The sequence below is a fragment of the Benincasa hispida genome, unplaced genomic scaffold (genome assembly GCF_009727055.1).
Source record: "Benincasa hispida cultivar B227 unplaced genomic scaffold, ASM972705v1 Contig123, whole genome shotgun sequence".
NCBI classification, from domain to species: domain Eukaryota; kingdom Viridiplantae; phylum Streptophyta; class Magnoliopsida; order Cucurbitales; family Cucurbitaceae; genus Benincasa; species Benincasa hispida.
The window spans coordinates 553,055-571,694 of NW_024063779.1; the positions used below are offsets into that span (position 1 = coordinate 553,055).

General features: G+C 35.5%; 2 protein-coding genes across 6 annotated transcripts; both read right to left on the minus strand.

Moving 5' to 3' along the window:
• Positions 1-1,924: 1,924 nt before the first annotated feature.
• On the minus strand, positions 1,925-4,566 carry LOC120068847 (peroxisomal membrane protein 11C). 3 transcript variants are annotated; one of them, XM_039020482.1, is made up of 9 exons: positions 4,323-4,566; positions 3,881-3,921; positions 3,411-3,619; positions 3,122-3,196; positions 2,968-3,042; positions 2,797-2,877; positions 2,629-2,709; positions 2,361-2,534; positions 1,925-2,175 (listed from the first exon to the last, which is right to left on the minus strand). In XM_039020482.1, the coding sequence occupies exons 3-9, from the start codon at positions 3,600-3,602 to the stop codon at positions 2,140-2,142; spliced, it is 714 nt and encodes a 237-aa protein (XP_038876410.1). In that variant the 5' UTR covers positions 3,603-3,619; positions 3,881-3,921; positions 4,323-4,566; the 3' UTR covers positions 1,925-2,139. The 3 variants fall into 3 exon arrangements, with proteins under 3 accessions (XP_038876410.1, XP_038876408.1, XP_038876407.1); XM_039020480.1 differs by lacking the exon at positions 3,881-3,921 and having other exon boundaries at positions 3,411-3,638; XM_039020479.1 differs by lacking the exon at positions 3,881-3,921 and having other exon boundaries at positions 4,323-4,565.
• A 2,210-nt stretch (positions 4,567-6,776) lies between these two features.
• LOC120068856 (protein CELLULOSE SYNTHASE INTERACTIVE 1) lies at positions 6,777-10,035 on the minus strand. 3 transcript variants are annotated; one of them, XM_039020499.1, is made up of 2 exons: positions 9,619-10,035; positions 6,777-8,755 (listed from the first exon to the last, which is right to left on the minus strand). In XM_039020499.1, the coding sequence occupies exon 2, from the start codon at positions 8,749-8,751 to the stop codon at positions 7,054-7,056; it is 1,698 nt and encodes a 565-aa protein (XP_038876427.1). In that variant the 5' UTR covers positions 8,752-8,755; positions 9,619-10,035; the 3' UTR covers positions 6,777-7,053. The 3 variants fall into 3 exon arrangements, with proteins under 3 accessions (XP_038876427.1, XP_038876426.1, XP_038876428.1); XM_039020498.1 differs by lacking the exon at positions 9,619-10,035 and adding an exon at positions 9,145-9,200; XM_039020500.1 differs by lacking the exon at positions 9,619-10,035 and adding an exon at positions 9,033-9,047.
• Between the last annotated feature and the right edge of the window lie 8,605 nt (positions 10,036-18,640).

Below are 18,640 nucleotides of genomic sequence, written 5' to 3' on the forward strand. Positions count from 1 at the left end.
TGAGATTAATGCTACCTTGGATTTACCAATTGCCCTACGGAAAGGTACGAGGTCGTGCACCAAGCACTCTATGAAAAGCTTCTTGTCCTACAGTAACTTGTCCACGAGATTTAAAGCTTACATTACCAGCCTGGACATCGTGATGATTCCAGGCAATGTTCATAAGACTCTAGAAGTTCCTGAATGGTGAGCCGCAATTATGGAGGAGATGTAGGCTCTTGAGACAAATAGAACGAAGGATCTGGTAGTTCTTCCGAAAGGTCACAAAATAGTAGGATGCAAGTGGGTGTTCACTGTCAAATACAAGTCTGATGGGACTCTTGATAAATATAAGGCCAGGTTAGTTGCAAAAGGGGTCAGACATGTGGAGTGGATTACTCAGAAACCTTCTCACCTGTGACAAAACTTAACACTATTCGTGTTCTTCTCTCCGTTGCCGTCAATCAAGATTGGCCCTTACACCAGTTGGATGTGAAAAATATGTTTTTGAATGGTGAGTTGGAAGAAGAGGTCTATATGAACCCACCTCTAGGTTTTGAAGCACGGTTTGGCAATCAGGTTTGGAAATTAAAGAAGTCTCTGTATAGCCTGAAGCAATCTCCTAGAGCCTAGTTTGATAGGTTCACTACATTTGTCAAGTCCTAGGGGTTTGTTCAAGGTCATTCTAATCGTACCTTGTTTACTAAGAGGTCAATATCAAGGAAAATAGATGTTCTAATTGTCTATGTTGATGACAATATCCTATCAGGGGATGATTCAGCTAAGATTGGCAAGTTGAAACAAAGGATGGAAAATGAGTTCGAGATTAAAGATCTTGGTGACTTGAGATATTTCCTAGGTATGGAGGTAACAAGATCAAAGGAAGTGATCTTAGTATCTCAAAGGAAATATACACTAGACTTGTTGAGAGAAACTGGAATGACAGGGTGCAAACCTACAGATATGCCGGTAGAAGTTAATAACAATTTGGTAGAATCAGTAAATGATGTTCTAGTTAACAAGGAAAGATATCAACAGCTTGTGAGGAAGCTAATCTATGTTTCGCATACTAGACCTGATATATCGTATGCAGTTAGTTTGGTCAATTAGTTTATGTAGGCTCCTTATGAAAGACACATGGAGGCAGTTACGCGAATTCTAAAATATCTGAAGTCTACGCCTAGAAAAGGCTTGGTATTCAAAAAACAGGACAAAAGATGCATTGAGGCTTACACAGATTCAGACTGGACTGGTTCTATTATTGATAGAAAGTCTACCTCTGGATATTGTACTTTTGTATGGGGAAATTTAGTTATTTGGCAGAGTAAGAAGTAAGGTGTCATGACTAGGAGCAGTGCCGAAGCAAAGTACAAAGCTATGAACCTTGGTATTTGTGAAGAACTTTGGTTGAAAAAGGTTTTAGTAGATCTCCATTAGGAAAATCGTGACTCGATGAGACGTTATTGTGATAATAAGGCTGCCATTAATATTGCTAACAATCCTGTTCAACACGACAGAACCAAACATGTTGAGATCGATCGACACTTCATCAAAGAGAAACTAGATACTAGTATCTGCATTCCTTATGTTCCGTCCAGTCAACACATCGCAGATGTCCTCACCAAAGGGTTGCCGAGACAGACATTTGACAATTACGTTAGCAAGTTAGGTCTCATTGATATCTATGCCCTAACTTGAGGGGGAGTGTTGAAAATGTTGTTTAGCCCTAAAAGCATTTTAGTCTTTTTACGTAATGTCTACAGTCTAGGGTTTCATCTCTTTGATTATTTATATTTATTGTGTACTGTGTATAAAAAATTAATAACAAACTCTTATTCTGGTTTTTTCTCCCTGGTCTAGAGTTTTCCACATAGCTTTGGTGTTTTTCTCTTCTACCCTTATTTTTCAATATAAAATCTAAAGTCTGCAGAGAGAGAGGGCGGGCAGTTCTCAATCAAAACATGCTATAACAAGAATGAAATTTCAAGGATGCTACAACTCCAACAACAGCATCTATTATTTGATCCAACAAACATTTCAAGGTCACCCTACCCCTTTCTAGTGGGCTCCAAACTACTTTAAACCACATACCCTTTTAACAACACACAAATTCAACTGCTTATTCATTCGTCTACTCCACTGGGATTTTGCTTTCCTTCTTCACGGTGCCTTCGCTTTCGATGCAGGAGGAAGCAACTGCACATACATCATCAAATGTTAAAACAGTTCATACGCAAAACCCATTGATCCCAACAGTTTAAACTCCACACTTTACTTTGAAGACGCCACTGCTTTTAATCTTGATCTGTTTATCTTACATCCCATTCCCGTAATCAAGAGAAACAAGTTCAACAAGAGAACAAACTATAATTTTGGCATACCTGATAGCAAGAGATCAGTGAGCTAACAAATCCAAGAGCGCCTGTGACACGGGGCGTAATTTTCTTTGGTGCCAACTGAAGTAGTCCAACAGCAACAAACAAATCCATGGATGCTTTAACCAGGGCCAGGGACCTTTCATTTGATTTTTTAAGATTTGCACGGTATTTCTCGTCCTACACTCAAAACATGTCATCAAAGTAAATACTAACGTATATAAATAGGGATCACTGACAAAGTATTCAATTTATTTGACAGCTGATTACACACTTGGTGTCGATTGCTATCCTTATTCTTAAAATCCTTCTCTTGCTTCTTAATTGCAGCAGATAGCCTACCGATCTCTCCAATCTGAGATTGTAAGAATGAAAACTTCAAAACATAATTTATTGAACCAGAAAGTTTTGAATCGTTTGCTTGCAAGTCAAACCAACATACCTCGACTAACACCGTACAGAATGAAGCGCCCAACCAACAGAACAAAGAAATCCTTCCAATACGTTCAGTGCGTTCCTTATTCTATCGGCAGACATTACATATATGAAATCAGCCTTAGTTCCTTCTACTCTTAAATAGATCAATGTACTTGATAAGAGAAAACTGTTGTACCTTATAGATGCCTGTTCTCCCGAGCCAAACAATTTGGTCAAGGAATAGAAAAGTCGATAGCAATGCATTTTTCGACTGCAAAAATGAACAAATAGAACTTAAAAAACACACCATTGATGATTGATATGAAAATAGCAGATCGTCACTCTTATACCTTTCCCAGAAGAATAAGAGGAAGGGGAGTTCCTTGAGGAACTGGACTAATAAGGCCATGCAGATCATTGACAAACTGTAAACCAAAGGTCCAAAACCCATAGCATAAATAAGCATATATATATATATATAAACTAATTATAAAAAACTAAACTAACATGAGATGATCATGAGAATTCATCACAAACAGATCAAGAACTAATAGTAATACCCCCCAAAAGGACCATCTACAAAGTTCGAAATTGTAGAAATAAAATTGAAAACAGGTTATGAAATAATCTAAGACTGACCTTGAAAAGACGGAAAACTTTTCGAGCTAAACTGGTAGTTTTGTCAACATTTTGTGCTGTGCCAGGCTCACCATTACTTAAGAATTTGGAGCCATACTGAATAGCTCTACATATTTTGTCTCTGGCTTCTGCTTTATTCAAGTACAGAACTAGAAGAGCAAGTTCTGCTCTGGTTGCATCCAGCTTACTCATCTTTCTAAACTACGCACCTTCCAAGTCAAAATGCAGCTACACATCAGGAATAGAACAATCGCCAAGGCACCAGCAAGTAAAGGAAACAGTATAATTAAAAGGTTACAAACAAAATTAAGCAAGTAATCACAGGGAGAAGAAAAGAATTCCTTGATAAAATATCAAAATCCTCTACTTATAAGTAACCCATCAAGATTTCCTTCATTTCCTATCAGTCATCAGAGCGACAGAGCACAATAAATTCCAGGACTGACAAACGTCTACTAATTTATAAGGACCTTCCCTTCTTCTTAAGTTCAATGAAATGTTTCTTGATGGCCTATATAAATAAATGAAAAAACTCATGAGAAATCCCAGAAACTTGTATCTTTTACAATCCAAGGCACATTAAAGCCTCTTAATTATAGCATTTAGAATAAGAAGCAAAGAGAAGAGCAATAGAGAATAATAGAAGAAGAAGAATACCAAATCAGGCAGAAGATGAGGCATTTAGAGAAGAGAAAGAGATGAGAAGGACACCAGCGAATCCATCAGAATCGACATAAAATTTAGCATGAATAAAACAATTAAAAGGGTAACGGAGAAAGAAACGAAAAGGGAGGCAAAATCCCACAAATCCGAAATCAAGAAAAGAGAAACAGAAGCAAATTCCTCAAACCTAACCCAAAGAACATAAGCATAGCAGAAAATGGAAAGGATGAGTAGCGATTAATTGAATACCTAATTGAGAAACCCAGAATGAAAGGAGTGTGTTTGAGCAGATAGGAAGGAGTTTGGGTAAATGGAAAAAATGGAAGCGGCAAGCAACCCCCAGTTGGATCGGGTGATAGAGAAAGCCTCGGAGTTTGCAATAGGGAAGCAACACAACGTTTATCTGTAAACGCCTTGTTGAATGTTGAATGTTGAACCCCAACGAGAGAGATTGGTATTATGGTACGTAGAAAGCGTCAGCGATCTTTTGTCTTTTCTTCTCTTCTCCTCCAAAATCAAAATAGCGCAGGGTTGGTAGTGACGACGTTAACCTCCCGTTTAGGTTTCGCCATCAATCTCTCAACACTTCGGTTTTTTTTTTTTTTTTTTTAAATCCATAGAACCAAAATGGATTTGCACGTGCCTACGTGGATGGATGGATGATGGCGATGCACGTAATTTTTTTAATCGTGATTGTGACCGTTGATTATGATACCAGAATTTGGTGGCACGCCTTCCAATGAGCTCGTGATTATTCTTAATTCAATCGTTTTTTAATTTTATCAAACCCAAACTTGTAATTTTACGAAGGCTCCTTTTTGCTTATTTTTCGAACATTAAGTGGTTCGGACAAAGAATTGGTTATTATAGTTGAATTATAATAGTTTGTGTTTGGGTGTATATTATTTTAGTTTAAGTTAAAATAGTATGTATTTGAAAACTTACTATAATGGTTCGGACATGTCAATATTTTCATCAATATTTCTAAGTTTTATGGTTCAATATCAACATAAGGGATGAATCGATATATCGTAGAAAAACTTACAAAACATAATAATTAAAAAAAATATCACTATATAATAAGAATTGTTTTTAAATATAGAAAAATAAATCAACTTATTTATAAATATAAAAAAAATGTCATTGTATAAATAATAAACACTAATAGACATCTATCAATATTAGATCATGGTCTGTCACTAATAAACAATAACATTTTTTTATATTGAAAAATATTTTTAACAATTTTATAATTTAAAACAATTACCTTATGAAGAATAGATATCTTAACTTATTTAAAAATCATAAAGCCTCAACATTTTTATCGGTATCAATACTTTAAACATTGATTATAACAATTTTAATGGCAAACGATGAGAATTCTTGCTATCATTTTGAAAGGAACTATGTTTCATATGAGAATAGCTATACCTATACTTATCATAATAAAATATGTGAGTAATAATCTTCATAGTATCATTTAAATTTTAAATTACTAGGACAACCTCATGACTCAAATACTTGGTTGTTAACCTTTTTAAGCATACAACATTTAGGGTGTAGAATTGAAATGGAGATTTCAATATTCTATGTAGATATCTCACTTTTATGTTTTGACCAATCAAATTACATTAGACTCTTCGTATTTGATCTTTATCTTCTGTTTTTTTTTTTTTTTTTTTTTTTTTTTTTTTTTTTTTTGACTTTTAGAAATAGTCATATATCATATATTTATATAATTAAACATGGTCACTTACATTCTACATTCTTTTAATCAATATTATCTTGTGTGACTTCAACATGTGGAAGTGAAGAATTTGAATATTTAATCTCTTGATCAATTATGTTCAGATTAATTATAAAAGTACACTCTAACTTGTTGTACATAGAAAAGAAAATTCTCTTTAATTACTAGTTAGTCCTTCTCCATTTTTGTGAGGGTTGACAATGGACTGATGCGGGACAGGGGAGGGTTTCCCATTCCCGTCCCCGATGGGGGATTTTACCCCATCCCCATCCCGTCCCTACTTTCCAAATGGGTACGCTTTTTTTTATTATTTAATTTTCTATTCCTAAAATTCTCTTTGGTTTGAGCTTGGACAATTTAGTTAGACTTGAATTAAGTAAATTAAAAACTAGGCTAAATGTAAAAAAAATAAATACTTATATATATCTAACCGGGACGGGGTCGAGGTTGGGGACGGGCCGGAGATACCCTCCCCATCCCCAGTTTGGGTCCCTGGTTTGACCCATCTCTAGTCAAACTGAGAATTTCCTGCCTCCTGCCCCACGAAAAATTTTGCCAACCTTAATTTTGCTGCATAAGGAAGCCTTTTTAAATTTTAGGGAAAAAAAAGAGTTGAGAATAAAACTAAAAAGAACGGTTGAGAAGAGCAAACATGTTGACAAATAAACATCTTAAACTATAATTATTAGGGCAAATCTTTATATTTAAAAAAATGCTAATCTGCATGATTTTGATAGGATATTTTAGGCCCTAAATTTCCAAATCTAACCTGCTCTATAGTCATTCTTTATTTATTCTTTCTACATTCTCAACAGAAATAGAACCAGAATTTTCAACCATATGTTTCAATGATGATGTGATAATATTAAATAAATTTGGTTTTCCCCTAAATTTAATTATAAGATTGATAAGTTTCTCAATACAGTAGTGATATTTCATCAATATTTTTATCAGCATTTCTAAAAAATTAAGATACTATTTTTCTTTTTTTTTCAATATTCTTCATCCTTGGTTGGACAGATACAAGAGAGTAACAAATTAGATTAGACCTCAAACACCATAAACATACATACAAGGAAAGTATATTCATAGATGATCGGAAATATTTTACCAGATATTGGCCACCTTCTGTTTGTTATCCTCTCAAACTATTTGCTTGTTTCATTTAGCTTATGAAACAACTTTTAATAAAACATCCAAAAGGGTCTTTTAAGTCCCTGCTCACTTTTCTCCCTATTTCCTACTGAACAGACTTCTCAACTTCCCCCTTTCCAGTTTCTCTAGCAGTTTCTTCGCGCCCAGTGTGTCCATCTCTGATAGCTTCTTCAGATACCCGATTGCCCCGTACGATATCATCAGCTTCTTGCATTTCCTGCTCGAAGAGAGTGACCCGAGGCATGCAATGGCATACTTCTTCGCTGTGTTTTGGGGGCTGGGATCAAGCAGTTGGACGAGATTAGGGACACTCTTCTCATCCCTTTTGACTTCTCTGCAGTTCTCCGAAAGGGTCACAAGGCTTGAGATTGCCTGCGCCGCGACTTCTCGGATGCTGTTTGATTTGGCCTCGAGGAGTTTAATGAGGAAAGGGATGCACTCGGCTTCACCTATTAGCTTCTTCATCTCTGCTGAGCTGCATACCTTGCAGATTGTTGATGCTGCTGCCTGCTGCGCACCAAGTGATCCCGACTTGAGCACATGTACTAGACGAGGGAGGAAGCCAAGAGACAACAGAAGTTCCATTGAAACTGAGCTGACTAAATTCCTCAATGCCCCGACTGCGGATTCTTGAGGGAGAGGTCCATCAAGATATGCCAATATGCAGCGAAGACCACCGCTGGAGATGACTGATCTCCTCAGAGATTCATTGCTAGCAGTGAGATTTTGTAGGCATTCAGCTGCATACTCTTTTGATCCCAACAGAATTCCACAATCTACAAGACTGATCATCACCCTTATGATCCCTTCTTCAGCCAAGGTTTGTCGAACCTCGGGTACTGCTGATATGTTCTTCAATGTGCAAGCAGCAGCAGCCTGTGATACAGAATCACCGGTCTTGCAGAGTTCAATAAGAGGTCGAACCCCGCCATGCCCAACTATTGCACGGGCAGTATCAGATGACATTGACAACCTTTGCAGCGAAATCACTGCCTTTTCTTTAGCCACAGCACTGCCAGACTCGACGAGTCTGATTAGAGGTGGCAAAACACCTTCTGAAACAAGCCAATGTTCGCAACTTCCTGATTCAGCTAGCAAGCAAATTACGGTGATTGTCTTCTCCCTGATACATAGAGAGGTTGCAGTGAGCAATTGGACTAAAGCAGCAACGTTATTACGACTAAAGACAGACAAAACATTATCATCGTCCTCTTTGAGGATCTCGACAAGGCTATCAAGAGCTCGATGTTTTGCCTCCATATGGCCTATCTGCAGCCTTGCAAGCAGTTCCCTTATGTTGCTATAGTCGGTAAACTCCCATTGCAACGAACAACCCGACACAGGTAGAGGTAGAGTAGCCTCACCGAGCACACCCGTCTTAATCAGAAGGCCACAATCACGCAAATTCAAATCCAATTTACCAGACAACGAGTCTAGATCACTCTGCATCCGAAGCTTGCCTTCAAATTTCTCTCTAAAACAAAGCTCCGCCAATTCGATGGCTTCCTTCAAGCTGTTCAAAACAGCCTGCAATTGCTCCTTGCAAAGGGCATTCTTTGAAAAACAAGGATGACTTGACAAATCTGACAACCGTGATGGAAGCTGCTCGAGCTTTGAAACAATCATCTTCCACCTCCCTGGAAACACCTTAACCTCCATAGCCTTCTCCAGAGCCGCAGGAACAAGCTTTTGAGCTTGCAGCAGCCATTCTTCAGCCGACTCTGCCTCCGCCTCCGTCCCGCCCAAACCCCGATCGACACCTCCCTCTTCCACCATGATTCTGATATGAAAACAGGAATCAAATAGAAATTCAGATCAGAACTGAGTTCTCCAGCAGAGCAATTAGAAACTTGGCCAAAGAAACGATGTGTGGAAATGGAGAGAAAAAATAATCAGAAAAAGGCAGTGGAGCAGTTGCAATCATAAGACAAGTAAATTATAAATTACTTATATGGAATTACTTTAAAGTTAGGTATCAAAAAATTTAAAACAAAAAGAAACAAAAACAAAATGGGGAAAGCATAAAGAGAAGAGCTTCGAAGAATCAAAGAAAGCACCCCACAAGTCCCTTCTACAGAAAACAGCCGACACAAGATTATATTGCAAAATCCCACAAAATTTCTATTCTCTGCATGACGGTGGAGTGGAACTGATCTTAATCCAACGGACCTCATTTTGCAAGGGAAAGGGAAAGCTGCTACCTTGGCCATACTTACAGTTTGGCCCCATTTAAGAGAGAGAGAGAGAGAGAGAGAGACTTTCCTTTGAAGAGAAGGTAGGGAAAGAGTCACAATCTACAGCTGGTAGAAGAATACTACTAATTTGTTATTGGAAACTTCAGTAAAATCCAAACAAATAATCAGTATAAAGTAACAAAATCAACATTACCCTCAAAGTGATTTGACTTTTCACTAATATAATCAAACTTTAAAGGCATTCAAATTCATTTATGTGACATTTCTACGAAAACCCATTTCAATCAAACAGATCGAACAGAGGAAGTGAAAACGAAAGAAAGGGACCGAGAAGCAAAACAGAGTTAAAGAAGAAAAATAGAGAACATAAAAAAAAAAAAAAAAAAAAAAAAAAAAAAAAAAAAAAAAAAAAAAAAAAAAAAAAAAACACAAAAAAACAAAAACTAACCTTTAAGACTCGGCGAGACAGCAATAATCTTTGCGAGAACTTTGAAATCAGAAACAAGTACCTTCACCTTCAATCAATACCTTCCTGTCTCTCTCTAATACCCAGTTTTTGGTGGATTGGGAAATTTAAGAAATTGGAAGCAGCCCAGAAGCCATTTTTGCTTTGTCAAAGAGGAAACGGTCGAAAGAGATTCAAAAATTTTAAAATGCTTATAAGAAAGGTTCCACGGAAGAAAGAAGCAAACAAAGAAGGAGAGTTAGGTACAAACAACACATGTTCAAAAATCAAACTTCCATCAATTATCTTTCTTACTCTCGCTCTCTCTAGAGGAGCAAAACGTTGAAATTTTGTGTCATCTTCTCAGGTTGTTTAGGGAGAGAGGGAGAGAGAGAGAGAGAGAGAGCGGTCATTTTGGGAAATGGGACATGGGAATGAGATGTTAAATGTCGAATGTGATCGAGGATCGGACGGTAGATAATGGCTTCTGGTGCAGAGAATCTAACCGTTGAGATGAAATTTGAATATGCTTTCAAAGAACTTTAAAATTAGAAAGTGATGAGGTGGCAAATTTGAAACGACTTCTGTAATTGCGTTTTACGTTTTTTTTTTCTTTATAGTTCTGTTTTCCTTTTTCTGATGACTTGCCATGGAACCCACGTGTGACAGGATAAATTTTCGGAAACTGTGAAGTGGTGGGGGTTGAAATTACGCCTGGATCCTTAAACCATCGAAATTGCCATCAGTTTTTGGTTTTTAAACTTGGTATAAGTATAAAGGGGCAGTTCTGGAAAATTTTCAAGCAAGAAGAAAATTGACCAAAATATATATATTAGTATTTTTAGATTAATGGACCATTTTATCCTTGCATCCACAAATATAAGTGGCTCGTCTATCCAACTATTTCATTTAAAAGGAAAAAAAAAAAGAAATCTCAGATTGTTCAAATTTTCTACTAGCATTTTGGACCGGGAAAATACACCCTACTTTCACATGATACCATCAATAAGTATAATTTAAAAGGGAGAAGAATGTAATCTGCAGAATAAAAAATCTAGATGTCGATATAATGTTTGTGACACACTCTAATGCTTAAATCTAAGAGTAGGATTCAAGTTATATCATATAAAACTATAATTATGTATTTTATAGACGTGATTGACCTAGGTTATTCTGATAGGATTTCATAATCACTTTGGGACGTCTGGCACGTAGAGTTGAGTTGAGTTGGTAATTATTATTTGACAAGTTAGATTATTTGTGGAGTTAGGTTGTCTATGCTTGGAGTATTGAGCTGGAATGTCTGTGTCTAGGTACGGAATTGAGTTAGGTTATCTGGTACAATATTTTTAAACATAATTGATTTTGTCTTGAATGTTTTCCTTAACTTTTTTTTTTTTTTTAATTTACCTATTCATATATTTTCCTAAAATTTTTAAAACTAAAAAATGCTTTTTTTTTTCATTCTTAAAACATAACAAATTCCTACAAAGTAAACATATACTAAACACAAATTTTGAATTCAATTTTTGAACACTCAAATCCATAACACATATTTTTTCCATTTTTAAACACCAAACATAATCCAAACAAATGAAAAACTTTTCACAACCACTTGGCCCTCAATTATGAGCATCGAAGAAACTTAAAATTTGAGCAATATCTTATTTTTCCTTTTTGAAAAATATAACATATTTTACCACACAACTTGAGTACTCAATTGCATATAATTTTATTTACATTCTCAAATACATGTCAGGTTCAAATTAAATGAACATTTTCTCTAATCTCTAACCCTCAATTTTTAATCCTCAATTAATTTTTACTCAAAATCGTTAGTATTAATTAAAAAAAAAACTAAAGAAATAAAAATTCTTATCTTATTTTTTGCCATGTGTGAATATGAATTTCAAGTTTTAAGGTTACTGATTTTTTTTTTCCGCAAACTTTTGACTCTATGCATTTTACACTCACACAACAGAACAATGTTTTTTGTGTGTGCAAACTTGTTTTTTTTTTGCAAACATTTTTTGTTCAAACATTTTTTACGGTTAGTTTTTAGTTATCGTTAATTCTATCTTACCCAAAGCAAATGAAATTTATAATACTCCAGAGTGAAAAAGCAAGAATTGATATAAAAAATTTAGTAATGAGAGAAGTAAGAGAGATTATGAGATAAGATTCAATTGAAAATGAAATCTTGGGGATTTTATGTAAACTAGGCAATTTTGTCATTGACTTAACAAAGAATCATGCAATTAGATTATTCGATAGTTCATTAAGAATAAATTCCTAATGTCCTGATGAGCTAATTTGACAATTAACCCTATCTAGGTCTTAATTGCTTCCTAAAGACATTTCACAATCAATTCCTAAATTGCATTAAACTCGTGGGTTTTCTTAATTATTGCAAATCTTGAAATCGAAAGATTGAAAATTCAACATTGATTGCATGACTGTTCATAATTAATAGGTTCTTTAAAGAAAAGAGGAAAAGAAGTCCACATTTTCTATCAAGACTACTAATTCTTGCAACCCTAATTACAAATTTGTTATAGAACTATGTGATTTTTGCATACAAAAATTTATTAATCTTGAGTTGTCAATTTATTCTTAATCAATTTTATTCTAAATCTTAGCAAGAACATTCAAAAGAAAGTAATTACATGAAAGAAAATTCAAATAAAAGTCTCAAGAAACTGTCTATCTACATAATTCCCCAAGAAAAAGGATTACCTACTCATGGATGATGAAATTCTTCAATAAATCCATTGATAGTTGCATAATTTGTACAAGGATTGAATACAAATTGATTGAATCTCTCCAAAATATACAAAAATAGCTCTGTAAATTCAAAGTCTCTCTCTAAAAGTTTAAGTTTTTATTCCCTCCCTTGCTGAAAATGAAACAACTAAATTTATATAAGCAGGCATAGCGTCATGATGCCAAGGCTAGCGTTGCAATGCTAAATTGTAAAAAAGCTAAGAAGCATTGGGCTAACATTGTAACGCTGCGCTAACTCGATTGCGTAAGGCGCACATGGACTATTCTGTGAATATTCAGACTATTGCGACACTAGGTTAAGCGTTGCGACGCTGCACTATTTTGTAGCAAATAGATGCATTCTACCTTCAAGTGTCGAGCTAGCATCAAGCTCAGTGTTGTAAGAAGCATCGCGACGCTTCAAACATTGCTGAAGTGTGTTGAATTGTTCCTTTTGAGGGGCAAAGTGGTAGTTCATCATGGATCTTTTTGTTAAGTGATTTTTTGGTATTATTTGGCTCGAATTAGCTCCAAATCTTCCGAAATAGCTTTGTTGAGTCGAGATTAGAGTTTACCTACAAAAATAGACATTTAAAGCAAACACTTATGATAGAATTGAGGGTTTTATCATATAAAAGACAGTCTTTTACAAGACCTATCAAAATAACCCCAACTTAGCTCTTGGTCATCTCGAACAAGTCTAAAGTAGAAATATGCATATATTCAAATAAAAATGGATTGGCACATTTTCTTCTTCACATCCAAATAGTCAATACATTCAAGTGTCTTACACAGTGAATTGATTCTTATCTCTTTTCTGAACAATCAAGGAAGTAAAGATATAAGCAAGCATTTAGGAATTCAAAGTTTTGCTAACAAAATGTTAAAGCTTTTTTTTTTTTTAAAAGAAAAGGTATTTTTCTTGCAAAACCATAAAAGAAAAGACTACCTAGTTTTAGTTTTCTTAAAGCCTAAACTAATAGAAATGAGACATCCAACCTTCAATTCCTCTTCACCCTACATTGGCCCTGTTATCGGTCTATGATATACCTAACTTGCATTGGAGAGAGACAATTCTAATACAAGGGTGCCTTTTTAAACTCATGCATACAAAATGTAATTGGCATTTTTTTTACTTAGAGAGATAGCTTTAACACTCGCACCGCTGGGAACCTATCACTCTTTTCTTGCGAGTCCTAACAGAAACACGATGAAGGTAGCTCTTTTCACCTCTACTCATGTGCACACATACACATTAATGAGTTAATTTGGCAAATTTGCTTTTATTATTTTATTTTTATTTTTGTGCTAGCAATTTTTTTTTTATATACACTAGGCCCTTTTTTATTCCTCTATGTCTAGACTTACCTTTAAAATAAGAAGGTTGTTCTTAGACCAAAGTTTATTCTGTCAGGGTAACAAAGAAAATTAAGTAGATATGACATTTCTAAGAGTTTAAAGATTCTAAATAAATCTAAAAGCCTAAGTATTCGATTTTTTATGAAGCTAAAAGGAAAAGAAATTTTCTTTTGAAAGATGAGTTTCAAAATTTTGCTTGAAAAACATAAAAGGTCTAAAATTTTGTCTGTATACTTACTAAAAAGAGTGCAACATCAAAGTTTCATCAATAAGAATCAAGAGATTGAGTAAAAACAAATGATGCATAGAATCAAAGTGAATGAGATTCTTGAATGTATAAACATGAATTTATTTAATTATGAATTCATGCATTCAAGGCAAAAATGGTCTTTTAAAGAATAAAGAATTCAATAGACATGTTTTTTAAAGAATCAAAATTACACTATCAAAATGAATAAGAGCCTCAAATTTATTCAGATATGTCAGAACAGAATCGCAAAATCTATATAATCAGTCTAAGTAATCAACAGTCTATTAACCCGAGCTCAGATGCTCAAGGGTTCCAGGTATGCAATTTTTTTTAGTGAGACTCATTTTTAAAGCTAATCAAAGAATACAAAAAATATGCAATGTTTACCCACCCCCAATTTAAAGATGGAACATTGTCCTCAATGTTCAGAATAAGCAAATGAATTAAAGAAACAAAAGAGAAGGGATGTGGAGAGAAACTTCCCTAGTTTTATTTTTTTTTTTAATTAAAATTTTGTCTTGTTGCAAATTTTTAGCGTTGTTTGCTTGACGTTGGTGAAGAAGGGTGTCAAGTATATGAGGGATTAGCTAAAGGCAAGCCAAATTGGACTTGGTTTACATGCCCTTCATTGTAGATATTGAGTTTGTGCTCGTTCATCCTTGAAGATTTTTGTGTTTTTCAAGGAACATTAAAATTTTCGATCTTTTTAGATTTTTGCTTCTTGAGGTTTTTGAAACAACTTCCCAAGTTTTTGCTCTTCTTTGGAGAAGGGAGAGCTTTGGGCTCAATCCCTTTTACCTGCACATTGAAAACGGAGCAAAGTTTAGAAGCTTTGTTTTTGTTTTTGTTAATTAAATTTTGAATTTGAATCATGAGTTGAAGGTTTTTCTTCCAAACAAACTTTGTTTTGAAAATTTTAATGTTCTTTTGAAGTATTTACATTTTGGCAAAATTTATTGTTGAAAGAATTATCATTATCATCTTTTGAAGAAGATTCATTCTTTTCACAAATTTGAAGTGAAGAATTAGAAACATGCTTTTTATTTGAACTATAATGGTCACAAAAATTAAGAGATACATGAGAAGAATCATGAGTAATCACATCAAAACCATAGTGAATGAAAGGGGCTACTAGACAATTAGAACTTTTGTATAACATGGAATCAACAATGTGATCAATTTCATCATATGTGTCTATGGAGCAAAGAGAATAATATTCCTCTGGAAATTTCATGGCGTCATAAATGTTGAAGGATTTTACCTCTCCATCAAATTTTACTGATAAAGAACCTTTATCTATGTCAATTCTTGTTTTTACAGTTTCATGAAGAGTCTACCAAGTTAAATATTAGAGGAAGAAGTAGAGTATGGTTCATCCATTTTTCAAATGTAAAAATCAACGGGAAAAATTAATTCTCCAACTCTCAACAAAGCATCCTCTACTATGCCTAGGGGTTGAATATATGACTTATTGGCTAGTGGTATGCAAACATTCATTTTTTGTAGGCTATTCAGTTAAAGATCTTCATAGACATGAAAAGGCATGACATTTATTGATGCACCTAGGTCTAGAATGACATGAGTGATAATTCTATCTCCTATCTTACAAGGTAGAGTAAACATTCTAGGGTCTGTACATTTCTGAGGCATGTCTTTTTTTAACAAAGCAGACACGTTTTTGCTAACAATTACTCTCTCTTCCTCTTTCCATTTTATTTTCTTAGTACATAAGTCTTTTAAGAATTTAGCATACCTAGGTATTTGTTGAATAGCATTAAGCAAAAGAATATTAAATAATGCATTTTTAATCATTTCAATTAGCTCAAGGTTAATATCTTCTACCTTAGGTTTTGCTAATCTACTAAGAAATGCCTTGGGTACATACGGCTCTACATTAGGGGGAGAGTAGTTACATACCTCAGAGAAGATGGAAAATTCTTCATATTCATTTACCTTGTTATCATGATCAATTACCTTTTCAGGCTTCTTGGGAGTTGATTGAACTGGGCTAGCTACTTGGGAGGAAGAAGGAATTTCCTTACCACTTCTTAGAGTGATTGCACTTACATTTGCATGCTCCGGTTGAGCGGGGAGCTTTCCTGATGATTTACTCTCAAGCTTGCTTACCGCAGTTGTAAGTTGCATGATTTGTGTGCCCTAGTTTGAGAAGCCTTGTCTAGTTTCTTGTTGAAAAGATTTTGTGTCTTGTTGAAGTTATTTTGTTTCTTGTTGAAGTTGTATGCGTCCTTTTGCAAATTGTGGAATTCCTCAGTAAGAGATTTAACTACATCATCGAGAGACATACCTGAGGAGCTTGAAGAAGATTGGTTTCGGTTCTTAAATTTTCCTTGAGATCCCCACTTGAAATTTGGGTGATCTCACCATCCTTGGTTATAAGTTTGCCTGTAGGGATCATACTTCCTTTGGAGACCTCCTATTGCATTAACTTGAGGTGGACCTTATGGGCAAGCTTTGGAAGCATGTCTAACCACTCCACATACTCCACATGCTTTAATTTTGGGAAGTCCTCCTTGAGCAACCTAAGTGAAAAGTGAAACTAGATTAGATACTTGGGTTCTCAACTCACTAACCTATTTAACTTGCACAACATCATATTCTAGAGTCCTTGATCTAAAATTCTGTGAATTCTCCGCCATGGTTGATATTAGCTAACTAGCTTCAGTGGGCGTTTTGTCAGTTAAAGCTCCACCGGTGGTTGCATCAATGTTGCTCCTCTCAGATGGAAGCAATCCTGAATAGAAATACTAAATAAGGTATTGGTCTGAAATTTGATGATGGGGAAAGGAAGCACTGAAGGATCTCATACCGAGAGTTCCATGAGCGGGCTTAGATTGCTCCAATTTCACAATGACCAAAACATAAATGATATACATTCCATACAAACAGTTATGCATATTAAACTCACAATCGACATGCTCAGAATACAAACATTAACAAGGGAAAAGGTTCATACCAAATGAAGACTGTCTTTGTATGTGTGAACCCAAAGCAGTGGAAAACCTCCCACCAATCTACTAGCACCTGGCGAGTCTGTCAACTACAACAGCACGATCCAAACGTACATGAACAATGTCGCGGGGATGACACCACCACAAGAGAAACCCAAGTATCCTAAGTGTCAAAAACCCAAAGAGTGGGCTCTGATGAGTTTGGTAGAGGACGGAGGAGAAGACGTCGTGTAGACGATAAGCAAGTGGGAGATGAACTCTGCTATCGTATAGCGGAAATGCTTAACGTATAGTAGAGCTACACGATCGTTTGGGAAAAACTGAACGATCGTTTAGAAAAGAGTATACGATCGCTTAGAGAATGCGTGAAGTAGACGATTGTTTAGACGAACGAGCTTCTATCGTATAAGCTCTCACGATCGCTCTTTCACGGATTCTTTTTGGGCACGAGCGATACGAATGCATGATTGAATAATGAAATGAAAATGATTTTCATAGCTTTAACCCGCGGGTTACCATAACCTTCACAACCCCACTTCCCACGTCTAAACGTGGATTAATCGGTTAATTATCAAATAATTAATCAATTAATTTAATTAATAAGTATAATCATATTATATTTATATTCTATAGTTTGATATCATATATCTACTATAGTATTTTCTACTCTACTTGATATAAATCATATTTATATCTAATTTCCTCCAAAATAATCTATCTCATACATTTAGCAAATTATATCATATATAATTAACCAGTCCAATTATATCATATATAATTGAACTTCCTCTTATCAATTTGAACATTTAAAAATTAATCCAAACACTGGTTCTTGATTTTATCCAAGCTACCCAGGTGACCTAATGGACCTGTGGCTTGAAGCTCCAATGGTATGTGAATAGTTGACTAAACTCTTTAGCCACGAGATTCACCATCCGTTAACTGTCAGTGATTCCACTAAAGACCAACAGCTGAACTCTTCTTACCATAAATATATTTCTGTGTCCATCGGATATAACCAATCATGAGTATGATGACCCTTCACAGATGCTCGTAAGTACAGCTAGGCCAATTTACCATTTTGCCCCTGTAGTTACATCTCACTTCATAAGTACCACTGATTCCTCTAATGAACAATACAACATAGTCCAACTATGTGTGAACACCTCTTGTATGTGAAACATAAGTGGATCATATCTTGAGTGATAACCAAAATGGTCTATAGTATATGGGTATAGGAGGGAAACCTTATCCTAGTAATGCTACGGACGCGGCTCGCTTTGTGGAATGGTCACAAGTGTTGTGACTTGCCACAGATGGTCTGGTCCTGATCATTCGTGTTGGGGACATACGAGTGGGGGCGTCCTATACAAAGAGTTTGTATAAGACCTGACCACGAAAGTATTAATGTCTCATTATATAACACTGTTCATGACAGAGACTTCACTTCAACTAGGATGACCATAGGTAACATGACCTCAATCCTGAGTGAGTTGGGAACTCCTGCCATTGAGGGCGTCCTTTGATTTGTATGGGCACGAGTGGCCAAGTCGCCGATTCAAAACCTACCATTTTGGGGATTCGTCTGATTTGGGAGCTAGGAACTCAGCTACACAAAGTGACTCCCTTAAAGGTTGCTTCCGGGGCTTGAACGATGTGGTGCCACACACCTTCTCTTGGCCCA

Excerpts from the sequence above, each read along its gene's own strand:
- LOC120068847 (XM_039020480.1), bottom strand. The coding sequence starts at position 3,602 with ATGAGTAAGCTGGATGCAACCAGAGCAGAACTTGCTCTTCTAGTTCTG. Across the intron at positions 3,043-3,121 it reads CTCTTATTCTTCTGGGAAAG|TCGAAAAATGCATTGCTATC; the intron begins GTATAAGAGTGA and ends TCATTTTTGCAG. Across the intron at positions 2,710-2,796 it reads TCTGTACGGTGTTAGTCGAG|ATTGGAGAGATCGGTAGGCT; the intron begins GTATGTTGGTTT and ends TTACAATCTCAG.
- LOC120068856 (XM_039020498.1), bottom strand. The coding sequence starts at position 9,185 with ATGGCCAAGGTAGCAGCTTTCCCTTTCCCTTGCAAAATGAG. Across the intron at positions 8,756-9,144 it reads CCTTTCCCTTGCAAAATGAG|AATCATGGTGGAAGAGGGAG; the intron begins GTCCGTTGGATT and ends TTTTCATATCAG.